The 21,670-nt window shown below is 47.2% G+C and overlaps 1 protein-coding gene across 2 annotated transcripts in view; it reads left to right on the forward strand.

Annotated features, from left to right (window-relative positions):
• Positions 1–12,512, forward strand: part of SAMD12 (sterile alpha motif domain containing 12) — a 487,288-nt gene extending 474,776 nt beyond the window's left edge. For both annotated transcript variants that reach the window (XM_004697671.3, XM_045287628.1), the window contains exon 5: positions 11,087–12,512. In XM_004697671.3, the coding sequence (XP_004697728.2) occupies positions 11,087–11,109 (23 nt within the window). In that variant the 3' untranslated portion in view covers positions 11,110–12,512. The remainder of the gene's footprint in view (positions 1–11,086) is intronic.
• The last annotated feature ends 9,158 nt before the right edge of the window (positions 12,513–21,670 follow it).

Here is a 21,670-nt window from a genome sequence, read left to right on the forward strand (position 1 = left end):
TGGCCAAGAACTTCAAGGGTGCGTACCTGTGTTAGGCTGAGTTGACTAGAAAAAAAAAATCCAGTGGTACTCCTATGTGTGGAAAAGAGAGCTTTATATCAAGAAGTACTTATAAAGCAGGGAAACATCCCAGCCCCGTCCAGATCAAGTCCATAAGTCCGATACTAGCCCATACATCCCTCTTCAGACTCACGAGCCACATGCAGTGATGCAGAATGCAGGGAGATCACAGGACGGTGGGTGCAGAGGTATGTGGATCCAATGGCAATGTCTCTGGCAGCTCTCCAAGTGACTCCACAACAGGAAAGTAAAGGCAGAGAGAGAGAGGAGGTTCCCAGGACCCTCCTTATGAGGAGGTCCTGCCCACAAGAAGGCACCATCCGGCTGTGAACTCATTGACAGGCTAGACACCACCCCTTCCCTCAAGTGGGCATAAAATTATGTAACTACCACACCGGCTATCAGATGAACTAGTATCTGGAGTCTTAAAGGCTTGTCTCCAAACAAGCAGTCATCTAAGTGAGATGTCGACTAAGTCCACATGGAAGAAACACCCCGTCATCAGTCACTGAAGGATTGTACATCATTTAATCCAAAATCTAAGGAGGGATTAGTATCGGACCCTAAATTGTGGGAATCCAGTTTGCAGAAGGCTATGCATGTCAGTGGGAGCCCAAGGTTCATTCGTGGGAATTACATAGGGGAAAAGCCTCCAGTGAACTCCTGCTACCCACACTTGAGGGATGGGAGGAAAGTGGTTACTACCCAGAGGGCATTGGAGAGATGAGTCGAGAAGATCAAAGGCATCAACCTGACTTGACCAGTTAAAGCTTTGTCAGTTGATTCCCCCTCTGATGCATGCTGGACCTGCTCTGGTTCTCGGTATTTTCCGTATTTTTGTTTTGTTTTTGTTTTGTTTTGTTCGTTCATTCATGTTAGGGTGTATCTCAGAGGTGTTATGTCCCCCCCTCTTGAAGCTGTGTTATACATTTTGTTCTGGGTTGTTTTGATTTTGTTCTGCTTGGGGTATGGAACTCAGGACTGGTGAACCAGTCAGCAAGTAGAATAAGGGATTCAGGGTGCAGGAGGTATAAGGGAGTCGATGTCAAGGAGTCCATATAGAAAAATAACATTTGGAAACCCATTATGGTAGCAATTGTACAATTCTGCTTGACATGATTGAACTATAGAATGATATGATATATGTATTAGCTCCCAATTAAATTTGAGAGAGATAGAGAGAGTGTGTGTGTGTGTGATACAGTCTCAGAAACCCCCAGAGGCAGTTCTACCCCGTCTTCTCGGGTGGCTGTGAGTTGGAATTGAATGGATGGCAGTGAGTTTGGGGTTTGAGGAAGGAGCCCCTGGTGGCATAGGGGGTTCATGTTGGGCTGCTCACGAAAGGTGGGCAAAGAAAGTTGAGACTTTCTACTCCTTTAAAGACTGACAGTCTCAGAAACCCCCAGGGCCAGTTCTGTCCTATAGGGTCACCATGAGTCAGGATTAACTGGTGTCAGTGAGTCTGGAGTTTATTTTCAGTGCTTATAGAAAGATGGTGCTTACTGTTATGGTCATGACGGTCTCTAGCAAATGTCTGCTTGGTGTGAACTGTGAATGCCCTCGGAGGCTAACCAAAAGGTTGTAGAGTCGTGCCTGAGCAGAGAAAACTGCCGATCTACTTCTACAAAAATCAGGCATTAAAAGCTCTACGAAGCCCAGCTCTACTCTGACGCACACAGTCACCATCCGTGGGAGTCCGCTGGAAGTCAGCAGCATGGTTCAGAGTCCTAGGGGCTGTAAAAAATGACGTGAGTCCAGGAGCACTGGGTTAAGTTCTCGCCTGCTAACCAAAAGATCAGAGGTTCAAACCCACCAACCACCCCATGGGAAAAACATACAGCAGTCTGTACCATAAAGCTTGACAGCCTGGCAAACTCAATGGGGGCAATTCTGCTCTGCCCTAGAGTTCGCTCTGCGGTAGAATCCACTCTGGGGTTGTTGCATAAGAAGCAGCTCCAGGCCCGTTTGCCTCCATGGTCTATCTATCTTACTGTTCTTCCCTCACATCCCTGTCCATCTTCCTATCAGGTCTTCAAATAGCTAGAGGGTAGAACTGATTCCTCCAAGGAATCAGATGGCCCTCCCCGTCTTCTGGGGAGATGTGGAAGGAAGTGGCATCAAAGAGATCAGCACCACTAACCAAATTTTTGACTTATCCCACCAAAGGACTGGTAGCAGAGTTGAGTCTGATTGTCACATCAATCCTCCTTGGTCAAGCTTTTCTCGCCTACCTTCTTTCACACATTCTAATTAATTAATTGAGCATACCAATCTAAATCATCCCATCTTGATTCTTACATGTCTGGGAAGGGCTGAAGCATTGGAAATGATTTCAGGTGAGAGGTTTTGATTACACTGAAGGTAACATAAAATGAAATGAACAAATGATTAATTGAAGCAAAGAGTGAAATTAGAAATTAGCTTTATTTCCTGTACACACAGAGGCACGCTTATATTGGCTTTTCCCTTGGCCTGGTCGGGGAGGCATAGATTCAGCTCAGATACAGGGATAGAAGACCAACAGCGGACCTGCATGGTCTAACCCATAGTCTAGCACTATTGGCATTTGCAGCTGCATAATTCTGCTTAAGGGACTGTCTCACACACTCTAGGAGTTCTCTCCCCTGGGAATAGCTTCAGCACCCCCCCTTACTCCAGGCATGACAACAAAAATTATTTCTAGACATTGTCAGATGGCCCCAGGAAAGGAAACGGTGCCTACTTTCTACAGAGTTGATGAGCGGGTTCTGTATTTGAGCTTAAATTCTGAGCACCCCAGTTTATAAAAGGCTATGATGTCAGTGACAGCCCAAAATCCATTTGCTGAATACTCCAGGAGATTAAGCCACCATTGAGTGCTCTCTAATCATTGACCAAGGATGTAGATAATCCCGCTCTCAAGCAGAGGGCCTTGGAAAGGAGATTATCTCTACCTCTCTCCCACCTGCCCAAGGAGGGGCAGTCTCTCTTAGGGGCTTGCGTGGGTGTGTCCTTGATGGGGACAGTACAGGGAGTTGTATCGTCATGAGTCATGCCCTATCTGTCCTAGCTGCTTTGGTCAGAAGGCCCCGTAAAATCTTCTGAGCCCTTCTAGCTAACAATTTTCCAACCATGGTCCGGTTCCTGCTTCCGTCGTCCCACATGTAACTGTGATGGCTCGTGTCCCACGCCCTAGTTCTCTCGTGTCCCAAGCAGGAATCCTCGGGCGGCATTTTGAACTCACGCTGATGATGTGTCTGTTTGGGGGTTGTCTCTGCCCCTTTTGAAACTTAGTAAACATTCTCCTCAAATGATACGGAAACGGGTTCTCTTTCTCCGCTAAGATAGTTTGAACCACCAACATTCCGGTTAGCAGCCAACTACTTAATCATTGCACCACCAAGGTGTGACATAAGAAAAATGAACTGTCAACATGAAAAAGATGGACCGCTACCACCATTAACAATGAAATATGATAATTTGCAAGTCAAACCTCCTACCTATGGTACTGTGTATGGACCACTCCCATCAAGTTCACAGCGACCCCATAAACGCCGGTTCAAACTCAAAAACTGGACTTCACTGCCACCAAGTCAATTCTGACTCCTAGGGACCCTACAGGACAGACTAGACCTGCCCCGGTGATTTTGTCTCACAGAAAAATTGGTGGTTTCCAACTACTGACCTTGCTGTTCGCAGCCCAATGTGTAAGCACTGGAGTAAGACTACTGAATTGTTTTTCTGAGACTGTAAATCTTCACAGGAGCAGACAGCCTCGTCTATCTTCTGCAGGGGAGCTTGTGGGTTCCAATCATCGACCTTTCCATAAGTAGCCCAACACTCACCCACTGCACCACGTAGGCCCTTCCTTCATGCGCAGGATTCAGAAGCATGAGTGTGGCCTGTACACAAACCCGAGTGCAGCGTGCTGGCCTGCCTTCCAGGTGATTTATGGGATTTGTTCCCTACCTTGTGTTTCTTCTCCCCTCAGGAGCACCCTGGGGGTGAGAACGGAGCTCGGGTCTAGCCTCAGCTTTGTGGATTCCCAGTTTGGCTGTGAGCAGTGCTTGTAACTGGCCTCTGTTCCTCCCAGGGAGGTAGGAGACTCAAAGACCACAGTGAGACCGGTAACTGGCTTCAGATAAACCGCAGCGGGCTAGTGGCCAGGTGTCAGCTCTGGCTATGCTTGGCTTTATATGCACACACACATATACCACAGATCTCATGTATGTATATATATAACACAGGTCTCATGTATATATGTATGCATCACAGGTCTCATGTATATATGTACGTATCACAGGTCTCATGTATGTAGGTATCATGGGTCTCATGTATGTATATATTCATTACAGGTCTCATGTATGTATGCATGCATCATGGGTCTCATGTATGCATGTATGCATCACGGGTCTCATGTATGTATGTATCACAGGTCTCATGTATGTAGGGTCTCATGTACATATATATATATATTCATTACAGGTCCAATGTATGTATGTATGCATCACAGGTCTCATGTATGTGTGCATCGCTTACCCCACATGAAAACACAGGCAGACCTACCCCACAGCTCCCCACCTCAGTCACATGAAAGACATTTTCTGATCGTCATGCAGTCCTGGATTCTGAACGAAAGGCCCCAAACAGCCCTTTCAGTCATCAAGCCATTTCCTCTTGTCAGCCTTAGAGAGAGGGCATGGGGGGGCTGCCTAAACGCATGATCTTGTCCTCTCCCCAAAGCCCGACAGTCCTTTGCTGCTGGAGTGGAGAAGGGCAGAGCCAGACACACTCACTCCGAGGTCTGTTCTGACCCCTCTGCCCAGAGGCCCGTTGCCTCCAGGGCCAGCCACTTCCTGCCTTTGAAGTGTCCCTGCAAACTCTGCTTATCATGGGTCTGCCGGGCCCTGTGTGGATAAGGGCGGAAGGGGGGGTGGGGGGTGCGGAGTGGTGGCAGTCCCAGTGTGGACTTCCAAGCTGAGCAGCCACCAGGAAGAGGGTTATCTTCCTCCCCAGGGTGCAAGGGCTTGGCCTCCAGGCAGGTTGTTTCTGTTCCTGCCTTCCATTGTTCTCTCCGTATCTCTCTCAAAGGCACTTGGGGAATGTGGGTTAGTCCTAAGAGTAATAATCATAAGAAACCAAGTACCATGCCAAGTGCTTTTTCTATGAGCCCATTTTGTCCTCTGAGCAATGAATGAGCGCAGTGAGGGAGGACGATGGGTGAAGAGTAAGCCCTGAGGAAACTCACTTGTTCAATCTCTTCTCACAGCGACTGTGTGCTGAGCCTGGGTGTCCACCCAGGTCCACTGGGATCCAGGGCTCAGCACTGGGTTCCCATGCTTCCTTGGTTGTACCAGACACAGCGGTTCCCAGAATGACCGCATGAGCAACATTGGCCTGATGCTAATCACATACCCGAGTCAATGGGGGCCTGCTGCCCCCACATACAGCCAGCTCAGTGACCCAGCCATCCCACATAGCCACAGGACTAACTGCCCATGCATCAAAGAACCATTCAGACTACATGGAAGTCCATGCAGCCATGACAAAGAGAACACCACAGCACACACACCTTCTCCTTGGCCGTCCTCTGGCTAAGATCCCACGCCCTGACTGCACTCACCACCACCACCACCCCCCCGCCCCACCCAGTCCTCCTGTGCCCCTCTTTCAAAACTCAAAAATACCTAACCCACGGCCGTTGCGTCCATTCCAACCCACAACAACCCTAGAGAACAGGGAAGAACTGCCCCTGTAGGCTTCCCAGCCGGGAACTCTGCTGAAGCACAAAGCCTCCTGTGTCTCCCACAGGGCCGCTGGTGCTTCCGAACTGCTGATCTCGTTCCTAGTTCGCAGCCCAGCACACAACCGCTGTGCCACCAGGGCTCCAGCGTCCATCCGTTCCTGGTTTCTCCTGCTGGGTGCATGCCGCTGGGGCGTCTCTGTCTGTTTGCAGTTGATTTCAATTTCCTTCTCTGCCCAGTTGTTGCTAGGTGCCATTGAGTTCCAATCCATCACACATGAGAACAGAACACTGCCCGGTCTGGCCGTTTGAGCCCAGTGTTGCAGCCACTGTGTCAGTCCATCTTGTCCAGCACCTTCCTCCTGTTCGCTGCCCCTCAACTTCATCAAGCATGGTGTCCTTCTCCAGAGACTGGTCTCCCCTAACAACATGTCCGAAGTCGGAGAGACGAAAACCTCCCCATCCTTTCCTCTATGGCAGTGGTTCTCAACTTTCCTAATGCCGCCACCCTTTAACACAGTTCCTCGTGTGGTGGTGACCCACCGCCCCCAAACCATAAAGTTATTTTCATTGCTGCTTCATAACTGTCATTTTGTTATTGTTATGAATCGGGCAACCCCTGTGAAAGGGTCGTTCAACCCCCCAAAGGGGTCGCGACCCACAGGTTGAGAACCGCTGCTCTAAGGAATATTCTGGTTGTACTACCAAAATAGACCTGTTTTTTGGCAGTTCATGGTACTTTTTTTTGCTGAAAATGAAATTTTTTAAATTTATTTTTTAATAGTTTTATTAGGGACTCATACAACTCTTCACAATCCATACATACATCAATTGTGTAAAGCATATTTGTACATTCATTGCCCTTGTCATTCTCAAAACATTTGCTCTCCACTTATGCCCCTGGCATCAGGTCCTCTTTTTTTCAATATTCTTGACCAGCACCATGATTCAAATGTTTCGATTCTTATTTGGTCTTCCTTATTCAGTGTTCAGCTTTCCCATGCATCTGAGGGGACTGAAAATGCCATGGCTTGGCCAGGCAAACCTTAGACCTCAAAGTAACTTCCTGCTTTCCAACACTCCAAAGAGGTCTTGGGCAGCAGATTTACCCACGGCAACATGTGGCTTGGCTGTTGAGCCCTTCATGGTGTTGATCGGGTTTATGGGTAAGCATTGAGTCCCATTCAGGAGACAGGGAGGGGGAACAGGCTCTGAGAGTCATGTTTTGTATGTTGGCCCCATCGGAACTGTATGCCCCCAGAGTGAGTCACAGCACGATCTGAATACAGCTTTGATCCTCAGTACAAGGATTCTGCTCTTGGGCAAAGATGTCCAGAACTCAATTTCTGGAGGCATAATGGAGAAATTGCTCTCTGTCCTAAGAAGGGTGTTTTGTAATCCGTGGTGAAGAACTTTATGAAGCATAAAAGGCTACGTTTATGCCTGTGGTTTCAAGTGTTAAGTACGTTCTTTACTAATGAAGCTAAACTATTATTTGGTTTCAAGAAGACTTCAGGGGAGACTTTTGGTTTAAAATTTCAAAATTATCACAGAGCAATCTTGGGGGAGATTCAGAATGAGCTATATGGTACCAAACTAACAATGGCAACTTCAAAACTGAGATAGGAACCTTAGCAGGCAGTGAGTTTTACATCCATAGAGGCGAAACTACTCAGAAAGAGACATGGTTGCACACCTCAAAGAAGGTAGCTGTGTATGGTACTGTATCCCCTAAAGAAAGATGTACTGTAAATTCTACCCCTGGGCCTTGGGCTACAATCCTATTTTGAGGAGTGGGTGGTCTTTGTGATGCACGTTAGACAGACTTAGTGTGAGAAAAACAAAAACCACTCACTGCCATAGAGGGGATGCCAACTCCTTGCGACCCTCCAGGACAGGGTTGAACTGCCCGTGTAGGTTTCGGAGACTGTCTCTTGATGGGAGTAGAAAGCCCCATCTTTCTCCCACAGAGCAGCTGGTGGTTTTAAACTGCCCATCTTGTGGTTAGCAGCCCACCGCTTACCCCTTTGCACCACCAGGGCTCCTTCAGTTTGAGGTAACTCTCAACTCAGTGCACGGCCATCAAGTTGGAGCCGACTCCAACAATGCTGTAGGACTGGGTAGAACTGCCCCTGTGGGTTTGCTGAGACTGTAGCTCTTTATGGAAGTAGAAAACCTTGTTTTGCTCCCACAGAGATATAAAAAAAGAACAAGCAAGCAAGCAAAAGAAGAAGGGCTATGTCTCCTTGTGGCATTTCTGTTACAAGAGCATGGAGTTATAACTGCAACCATGATCACTAAGCCCACTGTAATCCGTGTTACGGAGTTGCTTCTGTAGAAATGAATTGATAGCTGTATGTGCTGCTGTGTCTGTTATCAACAACAACAGACATACAAACTTGGGGGGGGGCGCGTTTGCATGCTAAAATTAGGCACATCCACTTTGCACTAGGTGCCAGTACAGAAAACATGGATTTGGGGGGAAGCCGAAGCCTTGACTCAACTTAGTTACCACATCCGGAGTCAGGGTCTAAAGCTCTATTTACTCCAACACATCCGTGAGCACTCACTGTTATTATTTCTATTCTCTATTTTTAAATGTGTCCTGTATTACTGTATCATTGTTGGATACAGTACTGCAATTTCCTGAATATTAACTTATTCCAATACAATTCTCCAAGGGTTCACACATTTTCTGGCTCTGATTCCAGAATGAGCCTTGTGGCTAGATCAAGTTTAACTCTCTCTTTCCAAAAGTCAAGTGTAACTCTCTCTTCCAAGCACCTTCACCTGACTCTGAGATGGTGTCTTCCATGTACCGCCAAGTGATGGAGGAGGTTCTAGGAGGGCAAGCCATCATAGACCCAGCTGTTCTGGGCTGGTGTAAGCCATAGCACAACTAGAATGGCACTGTGCACCACATGATTAGCCAGGCTGCGCTGCAAATCCTTGCAGGGGGACCTAGGGTGGTTGTTATGTCCTGTATCCATTCCTAGTCCCTCTTCAATAAATCAGGCTTCCAGCTGATAGTGAAAGTATAAAGCATTTATGATCAAGGTCATAGTAGTGGATGAGCATCACAGGGAGGCTCTGGTCAATACAAACTGTTCAGCACTCCACTACTAACCAAAAGGTCATGGTTGGAACCCACCCAGAAATGTCTCAGACCAAAAGCCTGGAGATATCCTTCTGAAAGGTTACACACAGCCTTGAAAATCACATGAAGCACATATCTGTTCTGGCACCCGTTATGGGTCAGAATTGATTCTATGACAACTCTTGGGGTTTGGGCTTTGGGATTTGGGTATGGGGGGGTGGGTTAGTGGATGTATTTAGTAAATGCACCCATTGACTCAATGACAGCGAGTTGGATTATTTTGGTTAGTCAATGCTCAGGGGCAATAGTGGCACATTGGGTTAAGCACTGTGCCACTCACTGAAATGTCAGCAGCTCAAAGCTTCCAACTGCCCCACAAGCAAAAGATGAGGCCGTCTGCTTCTATAGGGACTGACAGCCTCAGAAAGTGTAGGGTACATTCACTCTGTCCTCTAGGGTCACTATGCATCAGAATCCACTCAACAGCCAATGGGTTGAGTCTTCGTGTTTATTTAGCCAATGTTCATGGGTCATCTCTGCATCCTTGGGAGGCTAGTTTTGGTGTTGTTCCTTTACAATATATGAAAATTCTGGCACCTTCACCTGTTCCCCCTGATTTTTCTTCCATGCATAAAGTATGTTTTATTTTGTAGTGTACCACAACTGCTTTGCATGCTGCTACATAATAATCATCATAATTATTGCTTTAATAGCCATGTAATCATTCATCTTGTTAATGTACCATAATTTACTTAACCTAAAATTTCAACAATAGGAGACTGGTTGCTTCCAAATTTTTCACTATTATAAATAGCCTGTAGGATGCACATTTGTACATATAACTTCATTTCTTTTTTCTTTAGATTATTCACTAAAATATTATAATCCAGGAATGAAGTAGTCAGATCATGGAATAGGGATTTTTAGTAGTTCTTAAATACATGAACCTTATTTTTGCAGTTAACAATGGCATTACAGTCTTATCAGTGGTCTGGATGATTGGTTTTTATTTGATCTGCTTAAAGGATACCTCCCTTCTTTTTGGATTACCTCAAAAATCTCAAGCTTTGATTAGATATTTCCTTATAGAAAATGCTGCATTCTTTTGTGCTTTAAACGAACAGTTTTAAAACACAAGTAGATTTGGGTTATGTGTGTGTGTATATAGATGTATGTATGTGGGTGGGGTTATATGGGGGGTGCATGCTCGGGCTTTCAAGCAAACTCCCGTCAAGAACTTTTGCTGTCAAAAAAAAATGGAGGAGGGAGGAGCTGATACCAAGGGCTCAATAGAATGTAAATATCTAGAAAAGAATGTTGGCAACATATGTACAAACATACCTAATGCAATCAATGTATGGACTGGAATAAGAGTTGTAAGAGCCCCCAATAAAATTATCTTCTAATTAAAAAAAGAACTTTCACCATCCTTTTCTCCCATTGCCCACATGTAAAGCTAACATTGTTTCCCAGAACAAAGTATTAGTTTGCATTCATTTACCAATTAATTGTTGCAATCCGTGTACGAGCATAAGGGCCTCAAGGAGGACCCACGTGCAACATCAGGAGAACTAGAAAAGCAGGTAATTAGAAAAATCAGGGAGCTCTTTCCCAGAGCATCGTGCCCACAATCAGAAAGTGGGGCATGATCCAAGGAGTTCAATCCCAGGTAAGGTTAGATTGGCGTTATGTGGTTCCAAAGCAACTCAGCCACCTGACGTTTCAACTAACAAACTTGCACACTCCGGCCATATCCTCTCCAATCTTTCAGCCCTGGATTTTTATCCCAATAAGATGTACTGATAATGGAATCCCTGCAAAAAAACAAAACAACAACAACAACAACAAAAAAAACAAGCCTTCATGCCATTCCCAACCTGATTGAGTTCCAGATCAAGAAATGAAGGACTGCGAGGATTCTCCAACACTAGCTCTACGCTGGGGCTGGATCAAGGGTAGCTCTCTCTTCCAAGCACCTTCCCCTGACTCTGAGACGGTGTCTTCCCTGCACAGCCAAGTGAGGGAGCAGCTGTTCTGGGCTTGTGAGATGGTTCTGCGCTGGGTCAAGCCTTCACCCAATTAGAGTTTTCACTTTGACCTAGCTAAAGATGTGGGGTTTATTTGACTAGGTTACTTGTTATATATCCATCTGGAAACATAAAGGAAATAATTGACCAGATTTCCTCTATTTTTTTTTCTCCTTGCAGCCTCAGCCGAGGGGTCTCCGTAAACACGGCGAGCCTTCTAAGCTGCTGTCCTGCCAGTTGATATGGAAATGTCTCGTTCCTCACTGAACGATAAACTCTTGACACTGCCCAAAGTGATCCTTGGAGCACATTGACACATTAACCGGACTAACTGAAAAAAGACTCCCATTCGGTCAAAAGGATGGACTTTTGGTAAAAATAGTAGTTTGCTGAGGCTTTTTAAATGAGGTGCGTACGATCCAGGGCCAACCTGCTCCAAGGAGTCGTCGGCAGACCATTAGCTGGAAGATTGCTTCCAGTTCTCATCACTGTGCATCACTCCAGTTCCCTCCGGGGCTCCGTCTGTGCCCTTCAGTACAAGTCCTGTCTGAGCATGGCCACTCCTGGATTATTTTATTATGTGTGCAGATGGCATGATGTTTTAGAAAAAATAAGTACCGCAGTTCTGCGATCTCAGTGGAAGTGTTCACAATATTATGCCCTGGTAGGAATGTAAACATGTCTCGATTGTGTAAGTTATGATGTCTAGAGATACTCTGTCCAACTCCTTAAGCACTTTATGTGAGAACACTCCATGGATGAATTAGCACGTTCCGTACATGTGAGAAAACAAGCCTTTTCTTTCTTTCTTCTTTTAAATCTTGTCCGACTTCTGGCTCAGACTGTCCAAAACAAACCCCATGACTAGCCACAGCCCTGTCGTCTGTGCTAGGTTATGTAGATACGGCCACAATACTGTTAGACTTCACCTCTTGATACTTTACTGAAGAACTGGATTCCTTGTATCACCAAGGGGCCGTAGAAGTGGGTCTGGTGGTTTCCATCCCTTAGCCCTTGGTTCCTGGTACCTGTAAACCCCACCACAACCCCTGTGTCATAAAAATACTCAAACACATGGGGCTTCTCTTTGGCCAATGCACACATTCTCTCTTTCTACAACAGAGTTATTTCTGAGGGCCAAAGGGGTAGCCTTCTTTTGGCCGCTAGACAAAAGGCTGGAGGTCCAAGCCCACCCAGGGGTACCTCAGAAGAAAGGCCTGGCAACCCATTTCCAGAAAACTAGCACATTTTTCTACTCTGGTACCCAGGAAATGGGGGGCTGGGGGGTTGCCAGGAGTCAGAGTCAGCTTGACAGCACCTGGCTTCCTTCATTCCAAGACCATCGTAAGTAGGTAGGTGGTAAAGGCAACAAGATGAAGTTTCCCTGCAGGGTTTGACTCTGACGCTGTGGAGAGAATTTTAGGTCAAGTTTAGATCATGACCCCATGAAGGGAGAAAGCAGCAAGAGGCTCCACTGCACATCCAGAGGAGGAAAGGGATTCCATTTGACCGTGGTTTCTCTCCTCGGTCTAAGCCCAACCAGGCTCCTGTTCGACCCACAATGGATTACTTTTATAATAGTCTTTCAATAAAGCACAGTCTGGGAGCCGTGGTCAAGCCTGCTATTTCTTGTCTTAGAGCATTAGAGAAATGTCCGTATTCAGTGACCCCATAGAATGCTGTGACTAATTCTCCTGAAAGCACGAAGCTGGCTAAGATTCAGCAAAATTGTCTCTGTGTAACCACAGCCCCCACCTGCGACCCCCAGGCATCAGAGGCTTTTCAGCACAAGCTGGTGTGGGATCAGAGGGTGTCTCCAGACACAAACTCATCGTCTGCACTCCTCACAGCTTGCCTCCCCTCAGGGTCTCAGGAAACACGCCCCCCGGTGGAAACCACCCCTGTCTGAAAATGGGAAAGCTGACTGGAGAGGGGAAGTGATCCCAGTGTGATTCTGGTGAGTCACCGGCAGAGTGATTCATGACTCAATCGAAAGCCTGTCAGGCTGCAGCCCCAGGGAGGGGAGCTGCCAAGGGGGAACTCTGAGTAGAGTCTGCAACCATCGAGATCTGGCCCCTCACCAGGCCTGCGTTGGGGCCTGCTTCTGGCACTGAAGACGGCAGTTCATATTTGTCTACGAATCCAGAATTAGAGGCCAAACTCTGGCGCCCAATGGGCATAATATCCCAGCCCATCTCCTGAGGTTCCCTTCAAACCGAAGAACTCCCTCCTTCATTCATTCCTTTCATTATTCACTGAGCATTTGTTGAGCACCTGCTCCCTGCCAAACCTTGAGTAAGGTGACAGCTCTGTGGAAGACAGATGCTCCCTGCCTTAAGACACTGTATCTCCTTCTCCCAAATATGATCCCCCATCCCCCGCCTTGCCCACCACCGAACGCAGACCATTCACCAACAGCAAGAGCAATGTGGGAAATGCATATGGCGGCAGGCAGGCCCATGACACTCAGGGGGCGGGACGCTGAGGAAAGAGGTAGTGGACATCACCAGGCCACCTATTTGGATGCTTCCTCTACTCAGACAGCCAACCCTTCCAGGGACAGGAGTTAGCTGGTTAAGCTTCCCAAGGCAGCTTTAACTGACTGTCGTTGATTTACCTGTATGCTTGTCCTTCGCATTGGTGTCCCCGTCACTAAGCTGGACTCTGCAAAGCTTCAAGTGTACAACTCACCTTGGTGACAGAGAATTGAGCCTACTTAAAGAATCCTAAGGAACAACTGCCAGGTGCTGAGGCGGTGTGGCTGGGAGCTAGTTGGTCTGGCTACGGATGTTCTGCGACTACTGCAAACCCCCTTGGAGAAAGGGGGCCGGCATGATGGTGCAGAGGTTCATGACAGAATGGAGGTGTCCTCTTGCCCTGAGCTATTAGAAAAGCTGAGTTTCCAAGCTTTTTTATTTTGACACAACAGAATGCTGGGAGAGAATCCAAAGATGAGGGGTGACGATGGGAATGGAAGAAGGCAAAAGAAAGCAAAGAGACCCATTACAGAGCTCCTCTCAAAATGCCTTAATGCCTGTCACCTACCACCTGTTTGCATATGAACTTCTAGTTTCCCAACTGTAGACGTCTGACTGACGTCCTGCTGGGGGATCCCCTTGGAAATATGGTGGGGTAACATCTGTGTGGCTGCCAGGTCAACCAGCAAAGTGGAAAATGCTTTCTTTGCCAGATTTTGGGTGACCTGGGACCCTCCGCATCTCTCCCAGCTACTTTCCACTGTGCTGTACCTTCTTCTCAAGGTGTGTGTTTGACATTTCATGTCCCAGAAATGCTTGTGGGGCATCCTGCCTAGAGGAAAGGTGGGGGAGGGGATGGGAAGGGTGTAAATATTTTGACGTCTAAGGGCCATCAGCTGAGGATGCTTAGCTTTTACTTCAACCTATGCTACCCCTTCTTATTAAAGGCTGGCACCCACCCTGGTGCAGAAAGGCACCCTTGGGAGTGCACAGGAATGAATAATGACCTGGCTCTCCAGGGTGCCAAGGGGATTCACTTGCTCCCGCTCCAGAACTGAATGTAAATGTACACAGCACGAATGGTTCTGTTAGAAAAACCCAAGCAAATCACTTCAGTCATTTAAGACAGACCTAAGGGGTTAGTGGCCCTGTCCGCTTTCTTGGTGGGTCATGACAGGCCTGCAAATCCCTGCTCGGGCCCCGGGAGCTCTTTCTACCATGCAGGCTGACTTCTACCTCCAGAATACAGGTATCAGGAATACGGGTTCCTCTCTAGAGCCAGCTGCCGCTGAGTCCCCAGACAAAGACTCTCACGGTCCTCAGTTCTGCAGGGAGTGTACCATCTTCAGCATCCTCGAGTGTTGAGCAGGGATCTCAACCTGGTGGGAGAGCACAGACGCAAAGGATTCAAAAACTCCAGATAGATTTTTCCCTCTTGTTCCTTGCAAATGCTTACTTTGTCTGCAAATGTCGCATAATTGATGTTGGATAGGAACAAGAAAAGCCTCACAGAAGAAAAGTTCTCAGGACCCCCTCAGCACTGACTGTTTCCTGGTCCCCGAGCCGCCTGTTCACAGTGCATTAGCAGCCTCGTTCAGTGGGGTTTGCCTCTCCATTCTTCAGGCCAATTTGGTTACTTGACAACTAGACGGAAAGCTGCCGCTGCCGCTTTTTATTTTTTGTTTTGTTTTTTTCAAAATCTAATCTTTGGAAATGACATACATTACTTTATTCCTTAAAGGCTGTTTTTATTCACCTCTCCCACTCTCGTAGGCCTCCACCCCACTTCTCTGCTTTGTTTAGTGTGTTTCTTTTTTCTTTTAATCTCTCTCTTTCCCTTGTACACAGACTGCTGTGCATAGATTTCCAGCACTCTGTAAAGAATTCAAACAAAAATGTGCTTCTAGCCACCACCTAAGGAACCCTGGTGATGCCGTGGTTAAGCCACTGCCCACCCCACCTCACCCCCACCACCACTTGGAGGGACTAAGTGATGACAGTCTGCTTCCATAGAGGTAACAGCGTTGGAATCCCACAGGGGCAGGTCTACTCTGTCCTAGAGGCTTCGTAGGAGTTGGAATGGGCCGGACAATTGGGTTCGGTTCCATTTGGTTTTGTTTGGATAGGTTAGGTCATCACCATTTTTGTTTTCTCCAGTGCCGACTAGTACCCAAATAAAGCTCACTGCCCTTGAGCCCACTCTGACTCAAAGCAACCCTATAGGGCAAAAGAGAACTGCCCCTGTGGCTTTGGAGGCTATAAATCTTTCTCCCAGGGAGCAATTGGTGGATTTGAACTGCTCACCCTGTGGTTGGCAACTCAACGAGTAATCCTCAACTCCATCGGGGTTCCTTTTTAAGCCTGGCCTTGCTGGAAGCTTGTTCTTTCCCACCCACCCCCACCCCCAAACGTGATGGCTGTAGATTATCCTCTTCTCTGGAAGCTGTTGGGCTGTGAAACCTGGAAAGAGGCCGGAGGAGAGGTGCAGTTACTCAGGGCACAGCTGGGGACTCGACTTCCAAGACAGGCAGGTCCTGCCCCTCTGTCTTCTTGGCTCTGGGTCTAGCCTGTGGCCCGAGAACGAACCCTCTGGATTCTGCTCCTCCAAGGCGCAGGGCTGTCCACACCACTGCTCTAAGGTGAAAGAGAGCCACGTTTGCATCATTTTGCTCTGGTAACTGACTGTCGTAGGAAAACAAGGAGCATTCTTTGAAAAGGTAACCACCTGTAGGAAGCTGGCCAATGCCAGACAAAACAGGAGCTGCCACCAAGAGTCAGGTTAAAGGAAGTAGCCCGATGGATGGATGTGGCCATCACTTTGGTCCTGCAGGGAAATTTCCGGGCTATAGGCTAAACCCTGTTTCTAACATTGAAATGTCTTGGGGTCTTGGGGTGAATTCACCTGGGGAAATATAAGGGGCGCAGATTTTAAACCTCCTGTCCATCAGCCTGTCGCAAGTGTTCTTCCTTCTGAGCCCCACTCACCTTGTTATCCTCAAACGCAAACTCACCGCTGTTGAGTTAAAAGGCACTAACAACATCCACTTCGCGCAAGTTAAAAGTAACCCTATGTCTTGAGTTGAATTGTCAGCTGAAAGGCATAATTGGAGTGAGTGACACAAACGCTTCAGCGTCTGGCTACTGTTCATAAGGCTGGCAGTTGAAACTCCCCCAGAGGCACCGGAAATGAAGGGCTAATGACTCACTTCCCCCAGACAGCCAAGGAAAACCTCATGGAGCTCAGTCCAACTCTGAGGGGCACCACAAGCCAAATCCACTTGAGGGCACCTAGATTACTGGTAGGAGTCCTGGTGGTGCAGTGGTCGAGGTGGACTGCTAACCACAAGTTCGGCAGTTCGAAACCACCAGCTGTTCCACCAGAGAAAGACGGGACTTTCCTACTTCCGTACAGAGTCACAGTCTCAGAAACTCACAGGAGCAGTTCTACCCTGCCCTATCACTCTGAGTCAGCACCCACTCCATGGCATGAGTTTGGTCTTTTGGTTTGGATTCCGGGTTGGGTTGACATAGTGTTCAGTGTTGTAGGGATGTAAGCGTGCTTCTGATGATACTCTTTTCAGAAACCAGTGGTGTAAGGGCTTTCTTGGTGGAGTTGTTGGGCTTCTGGAAAGATCCTGTTGTTTTTCAAACGCCAACATTTCGAGAAGCATAGAATGGCCCTCCACCCAAGGCCTCCGTAGTCTAATGGGCAGAGTTGAGACCGCAGCCCTGCTGGGTTCTGATGAGACTCTGCCCAATTAGCGGCAACCCTGTATACGAATACCTCTAACAGTACACTGTAGAAGGCTCTGCTAGCCGTCTTCCATGTATTTTGCAGTCTTTAAAAGTTCAGCCATTTGGCTCCTGGGAAACACATGGGCTGCTAGCCTTGGGTTATGTCACCTTATCAGAGTCCTGGGCTGGGTTGATGGGTGAATGTAAGGGGTTTTTTTTTGTGCAAACAGATTTCATCAACCCTCCTCCCCCCAAATCTATAGAAATAGATCCAAATGTTTGACTTAAAAAGAATACATCGAAAACAGGAAGGTCTTATTAGATCAGTATCCACCCCCACCCCCAGGATAGGAAAACTGATTGGAGACACAGCCTTGAAGGAAAGTGTGCTTGTCATCCAATGCCTGCGGCAGCCATGAATAAGCCGCCAACCTCTTTGGCCCCAACCTAGGGGCCAAAGCGTCTTCTCCCATCTCCTCGGAGGCTAACCTGGTCTCTCTAAGAGCACAAATGCCCAAACAGCCCCTTTCTAAGCACTAGGGAGACTCCTCCTTTGCATAGCAGTCAAAAAGCATAACTGGAAGGTTGCACGTGGCAGTGGTTCTTGCATCTAGGTCCCTAAATCAATTCTCCTTCTTCGCATCTACAGTTATTTTTCTTTGTCTGTGTGTTGGTTTTAACAACATTTTGTCTGTTTGAGTTGGGAGCTGCCCGCTGACTCTGCGGCAGCTTTTGACAGCCCTGACATCTAGTCCCCACACAGCACCTTGGAAATGCTTGTGTCCACATCCTTACTGCTGAGACCTGAAACCAGGTGGCCCAGGTCTTTTTACGCATCAGAAAGAGCCCTGTTTCCAGGTGGAAGCCTGGAAAAGAATGGAAGGGTATTCAGGTCTGAACACTGGAATCTTTTGTCTTTTTCATCCTAACTCAACTCCTGTCTCAAATCACCAGAGGGGAAGCGTGGGGATTGGCCCCTGTGGGGAGTTCCAGCGAGAGCACTGGCCCTTGCTGGAACTGGCATTTTCAGGCTCTCTGGGGCTCTCAACAGTCTCTCCTTTGCCAACAGAACAAGGCTCCCTTAGAAGGCCATGCGTGGCGAGGCCGTGGTTCAGTCAGTGAAAGAAACTCACACTGCAGAGAGCTGAACAATGCCAGGCTCTCGACAGCACTATGAGTCTCCGTCATGACCAGGAGGGAAGGAACTAGTCGGCCGGCAAAGCCCACCCAGCAGCGGTGTTTTAAGGCAGCTTATTCCTCCGCAAATGACGTCGCTGACATCATACTCATGGAGTTCCAGTTATTCCAACGACCTGATATCATTAGCCACTAAATGAAAGAGCTTTACACAAAACTTTAGAAGCAATCAATATTGTAACAAACTTACATATTAGCAGTCAAAAGCACCTGAAAAGAGAAAATATTGATCTGTTGTGGTTTATACACGGGTTATTTTTAGACCATTTTGTGAAGCTCAGCTCCGCTCTGGTAAAGAGGAAGCAACTGTTCTTGTACCCGAGAACACTGGATTGAAATTGCCTAGACTCTCTGGTTTGGGATGCTCCCTGCCCCTCCGGAACCACCAGGGCCATTTGGAGGCACAGTGAGCTAAGGGAAGAAGCCATTCTGGACCACCAGTCCCTGTGTGTAGATGATGAGAGCGAGCTGCTGGGTTCTGGGCTTTCTTGAATGAGCTCTTTGCCTTACTGTGTGTCTGCTTCAAGTCGTGATGACCGCGTCTCCAGGCTTTAAAGTCCAACTGATCTAAGAAAGGAGGATGCCACATTTTATACACACATATATGCTGTTTCCAGGCTGGTCAACAGAGGCTGTGTGTGGCCAAGGGGCCCATGGTTCTCTACCTTCTCTACCTTCCAGAGGTCTCGAATGCTATGGCCTGAGACCAGAGAGGAGGTGAGGACTGTCCATCCTTAGCCCCTTGGAAACTATGAAAGTGCAAAGTTGGCCAATGGAAAGGCCCCGGAAGCAGAGAGCCACATCCAGCGTCCTTGACGAGCTGCCATATTTGTGCTCAAAAATAACAAGGGAGGAAAATAGCATAATGTAAACTGGATGGAAAACGAACATTCTCCCTAGGACGTCAGGGTGGGTGCAATCTGATTACAACGACTGGCTTGTTCATTCACCACCACCACCACCACCACCACCACAACCACCACCACCGTGGACGGGCACATGACTAACAAGCATGGTGCAGGCTACAAAGGCCCTGTGGGATGGCAGGTTTGCCCAGAGTTTCCTTAAGTGAGCAGTTAAAGCAGCAGTGTGAACTCTGTTGACCTTGTTAGAGTGGCTAATTAAATATTTTCGCTACTCATGACTCACAAGACGCTGTATTGGTTCGTTTGTTGGTTGGTTGGTTTTGGGGGGAGCTATTTCTTTCTCAATACATCCTCCATTAGAAGGACAAGGTCAACTGGTGTGCTGGGCCAGAGGGCCTTTCTGTTGGACCTTCACTTTAGCTCCCTTTTTTTCTTCCACAAAAGACAAAACTACTTGGACTGTACCATTTTGAACTGCCGATGTCCATATGTTAAGCAGCTGTCAACTTGCCAATTCCCCTTGGGGCCCCTGAATATTGTCTTATAACCTTTCCTTCCTGGTTGCATTGTCCTCAAAGAGCTGAGGGCCATGGGTCTTTGTCAACGAACACGAGTAAGACTGTACAGATTTCTGCCCCCCTGGTGTCTGTGAGCATGATCTCTATCAGGCGTGGAAGTCCGCTTGATCATTTTGAATATTTGACAATTTTGTATTCGACATTACTTGACTCCTTATGTGCATGGCAGTGTATTAAAATGTGGGATTTCTATTACCGAGTCAATGTGTTTTGATTCTGATTTCCAACATATATTCTTGGAAGAGAGAGGGGGAAGAAATTACATTAAACTTTTCATTTCTATTTGCTTCAGCTCATCAGCTTTGCAGAAGAAAAAGAGAAGTTAACAGCATTTCACTTTCCCTGTGTTAGCTAATGATGCAATTCATGGTGGAAAATTGTCCTCAATTATACTGTGTTTCCTGGAGAAATAATATATGTGAAATGAATGGGTGGCCTCCCTCCAGCTCTGAGCAGGCAAAATCCCCCCCAAGACCAAACCCCACCAGCATGATTGCTGTTACCCCTGAATGCTTTCATGTTGAGCACAACAAGGAACAAGACAATTCTCTGGATTCCCAAACGTGGTACCGCCCTAGGAAGAGGTGGGAACACAGCGCTGAGCCCACCAGTTTGCTTCCACTCAGGAGAGTCCTAAGTGCTGACAAAGGTTGCCCAATGGCCTTTTCCAACACCCTTCAATGCTATCGCTCTCAGGTGGCAACCTATACACTGTCAGTATTTTATCAATAGAGATACTGACCTTCAACTGACGCCTGCCCCAGAGATCTGGATTCGCAGCCGGCGCTGCCAGCTGCCTTTGGGATTGCCAGAAATGCAAAGCAAAACCCCCCCAAAATGTTCTCAAGTTCAAAAAAGAAGAGTTCACCAAATAGAATATACCAAATATAAGCAACAGAGTTCACGAGTTTTGGTTTCAAACCCATTCTAAACTCTCATTTTTGCCCTTTTCTCAAAGTGACGCCATAGTAAGTCCTTCTAGACAAGCAGGCCTTACTGAATATGATGAATTGCCTCAACTGGTACAAGAGAAACACTTCTCTCCCAGAAAGGAACGGACACTTACAAATTGCATGAAGAAGAATGGAGACACCATCACCATCTTTGTTACATGTTTACTGTGGTCTTAGTTTTGTCCAGAAATTACTTCCAAAAGTAAAAGATGTGATATCCTAGCTTACTAGCGCAGTATATAGACCTTCATAATCTCCCCACATGCCTCAAGCACAAATTTCTGCCACTCTTTGTTCACGCAGGTTAAGAACATGGAAAATGGGGCAGACTGTGTGTGAGTCAACCTCTCTACATGCTAATCTATTAGCCCCAAGGACCAACTTTCTCTGCCTTGACTTTTCCCAGATCATTGCTGAACAGTCCTGCCCTTCTTATCACTTCTCCCATAATCCTTTTTTAACAGTGTTATTGGCATATATTTCACCTGTCATACAATTCAATGGTTCAGTTCTATTAAGTGGTGATTATGCTATTGGACAGCAAACCACAAGGTCAGCAGTTCAAAACCTCCATGGGAGAAAGATGGGGCTTTCTGCTCCTATAAACAGTTTCCATGTTGGACACTCACATGGCAGTTCGACCCTGGCCTATAGAGTCACTGTGAGTTACCATAGACTCGATGGCATCAGTTTGAGTTTTGATACAATTATCACCACAATCAATTTGACAACATCTTCTTTCTTGTCCTCATTGTCATTCGCTCCTATTTCCCCCCTTTTCTCTGCCATTTCTCTGCCATTATGTCATCTCCCCCTTTTCGTTTTATCTGGATATCTGTGTAGCTTACCTTCCTCTCTCCCATTGCCTTCCCATTCCTCTTTTCCTTCCCAACTGAAGCTCTCTCTTCCAATCCCCATTTCCCTCCTCCCGTTGCCTCCCATATGAGGGAAGAGCAGT

The sequence above is a fragment of the Echinops telfairi genome, unplaced genomic scaffold, assembly GCF_000313985.2.
Source record: "Echinops telfairi isolate 266 unplaced genomic scaffold, ASM31398v2 ScPeMD7_1;HRSCAF=3_0, whole genome shotgun sequence".
Lineage (NCBI taxonomy): Eukaryota > Metazoa > Chordata > Mammalia > Afrosoricida > Tenrecidae > Echinops > Echinops telfairi.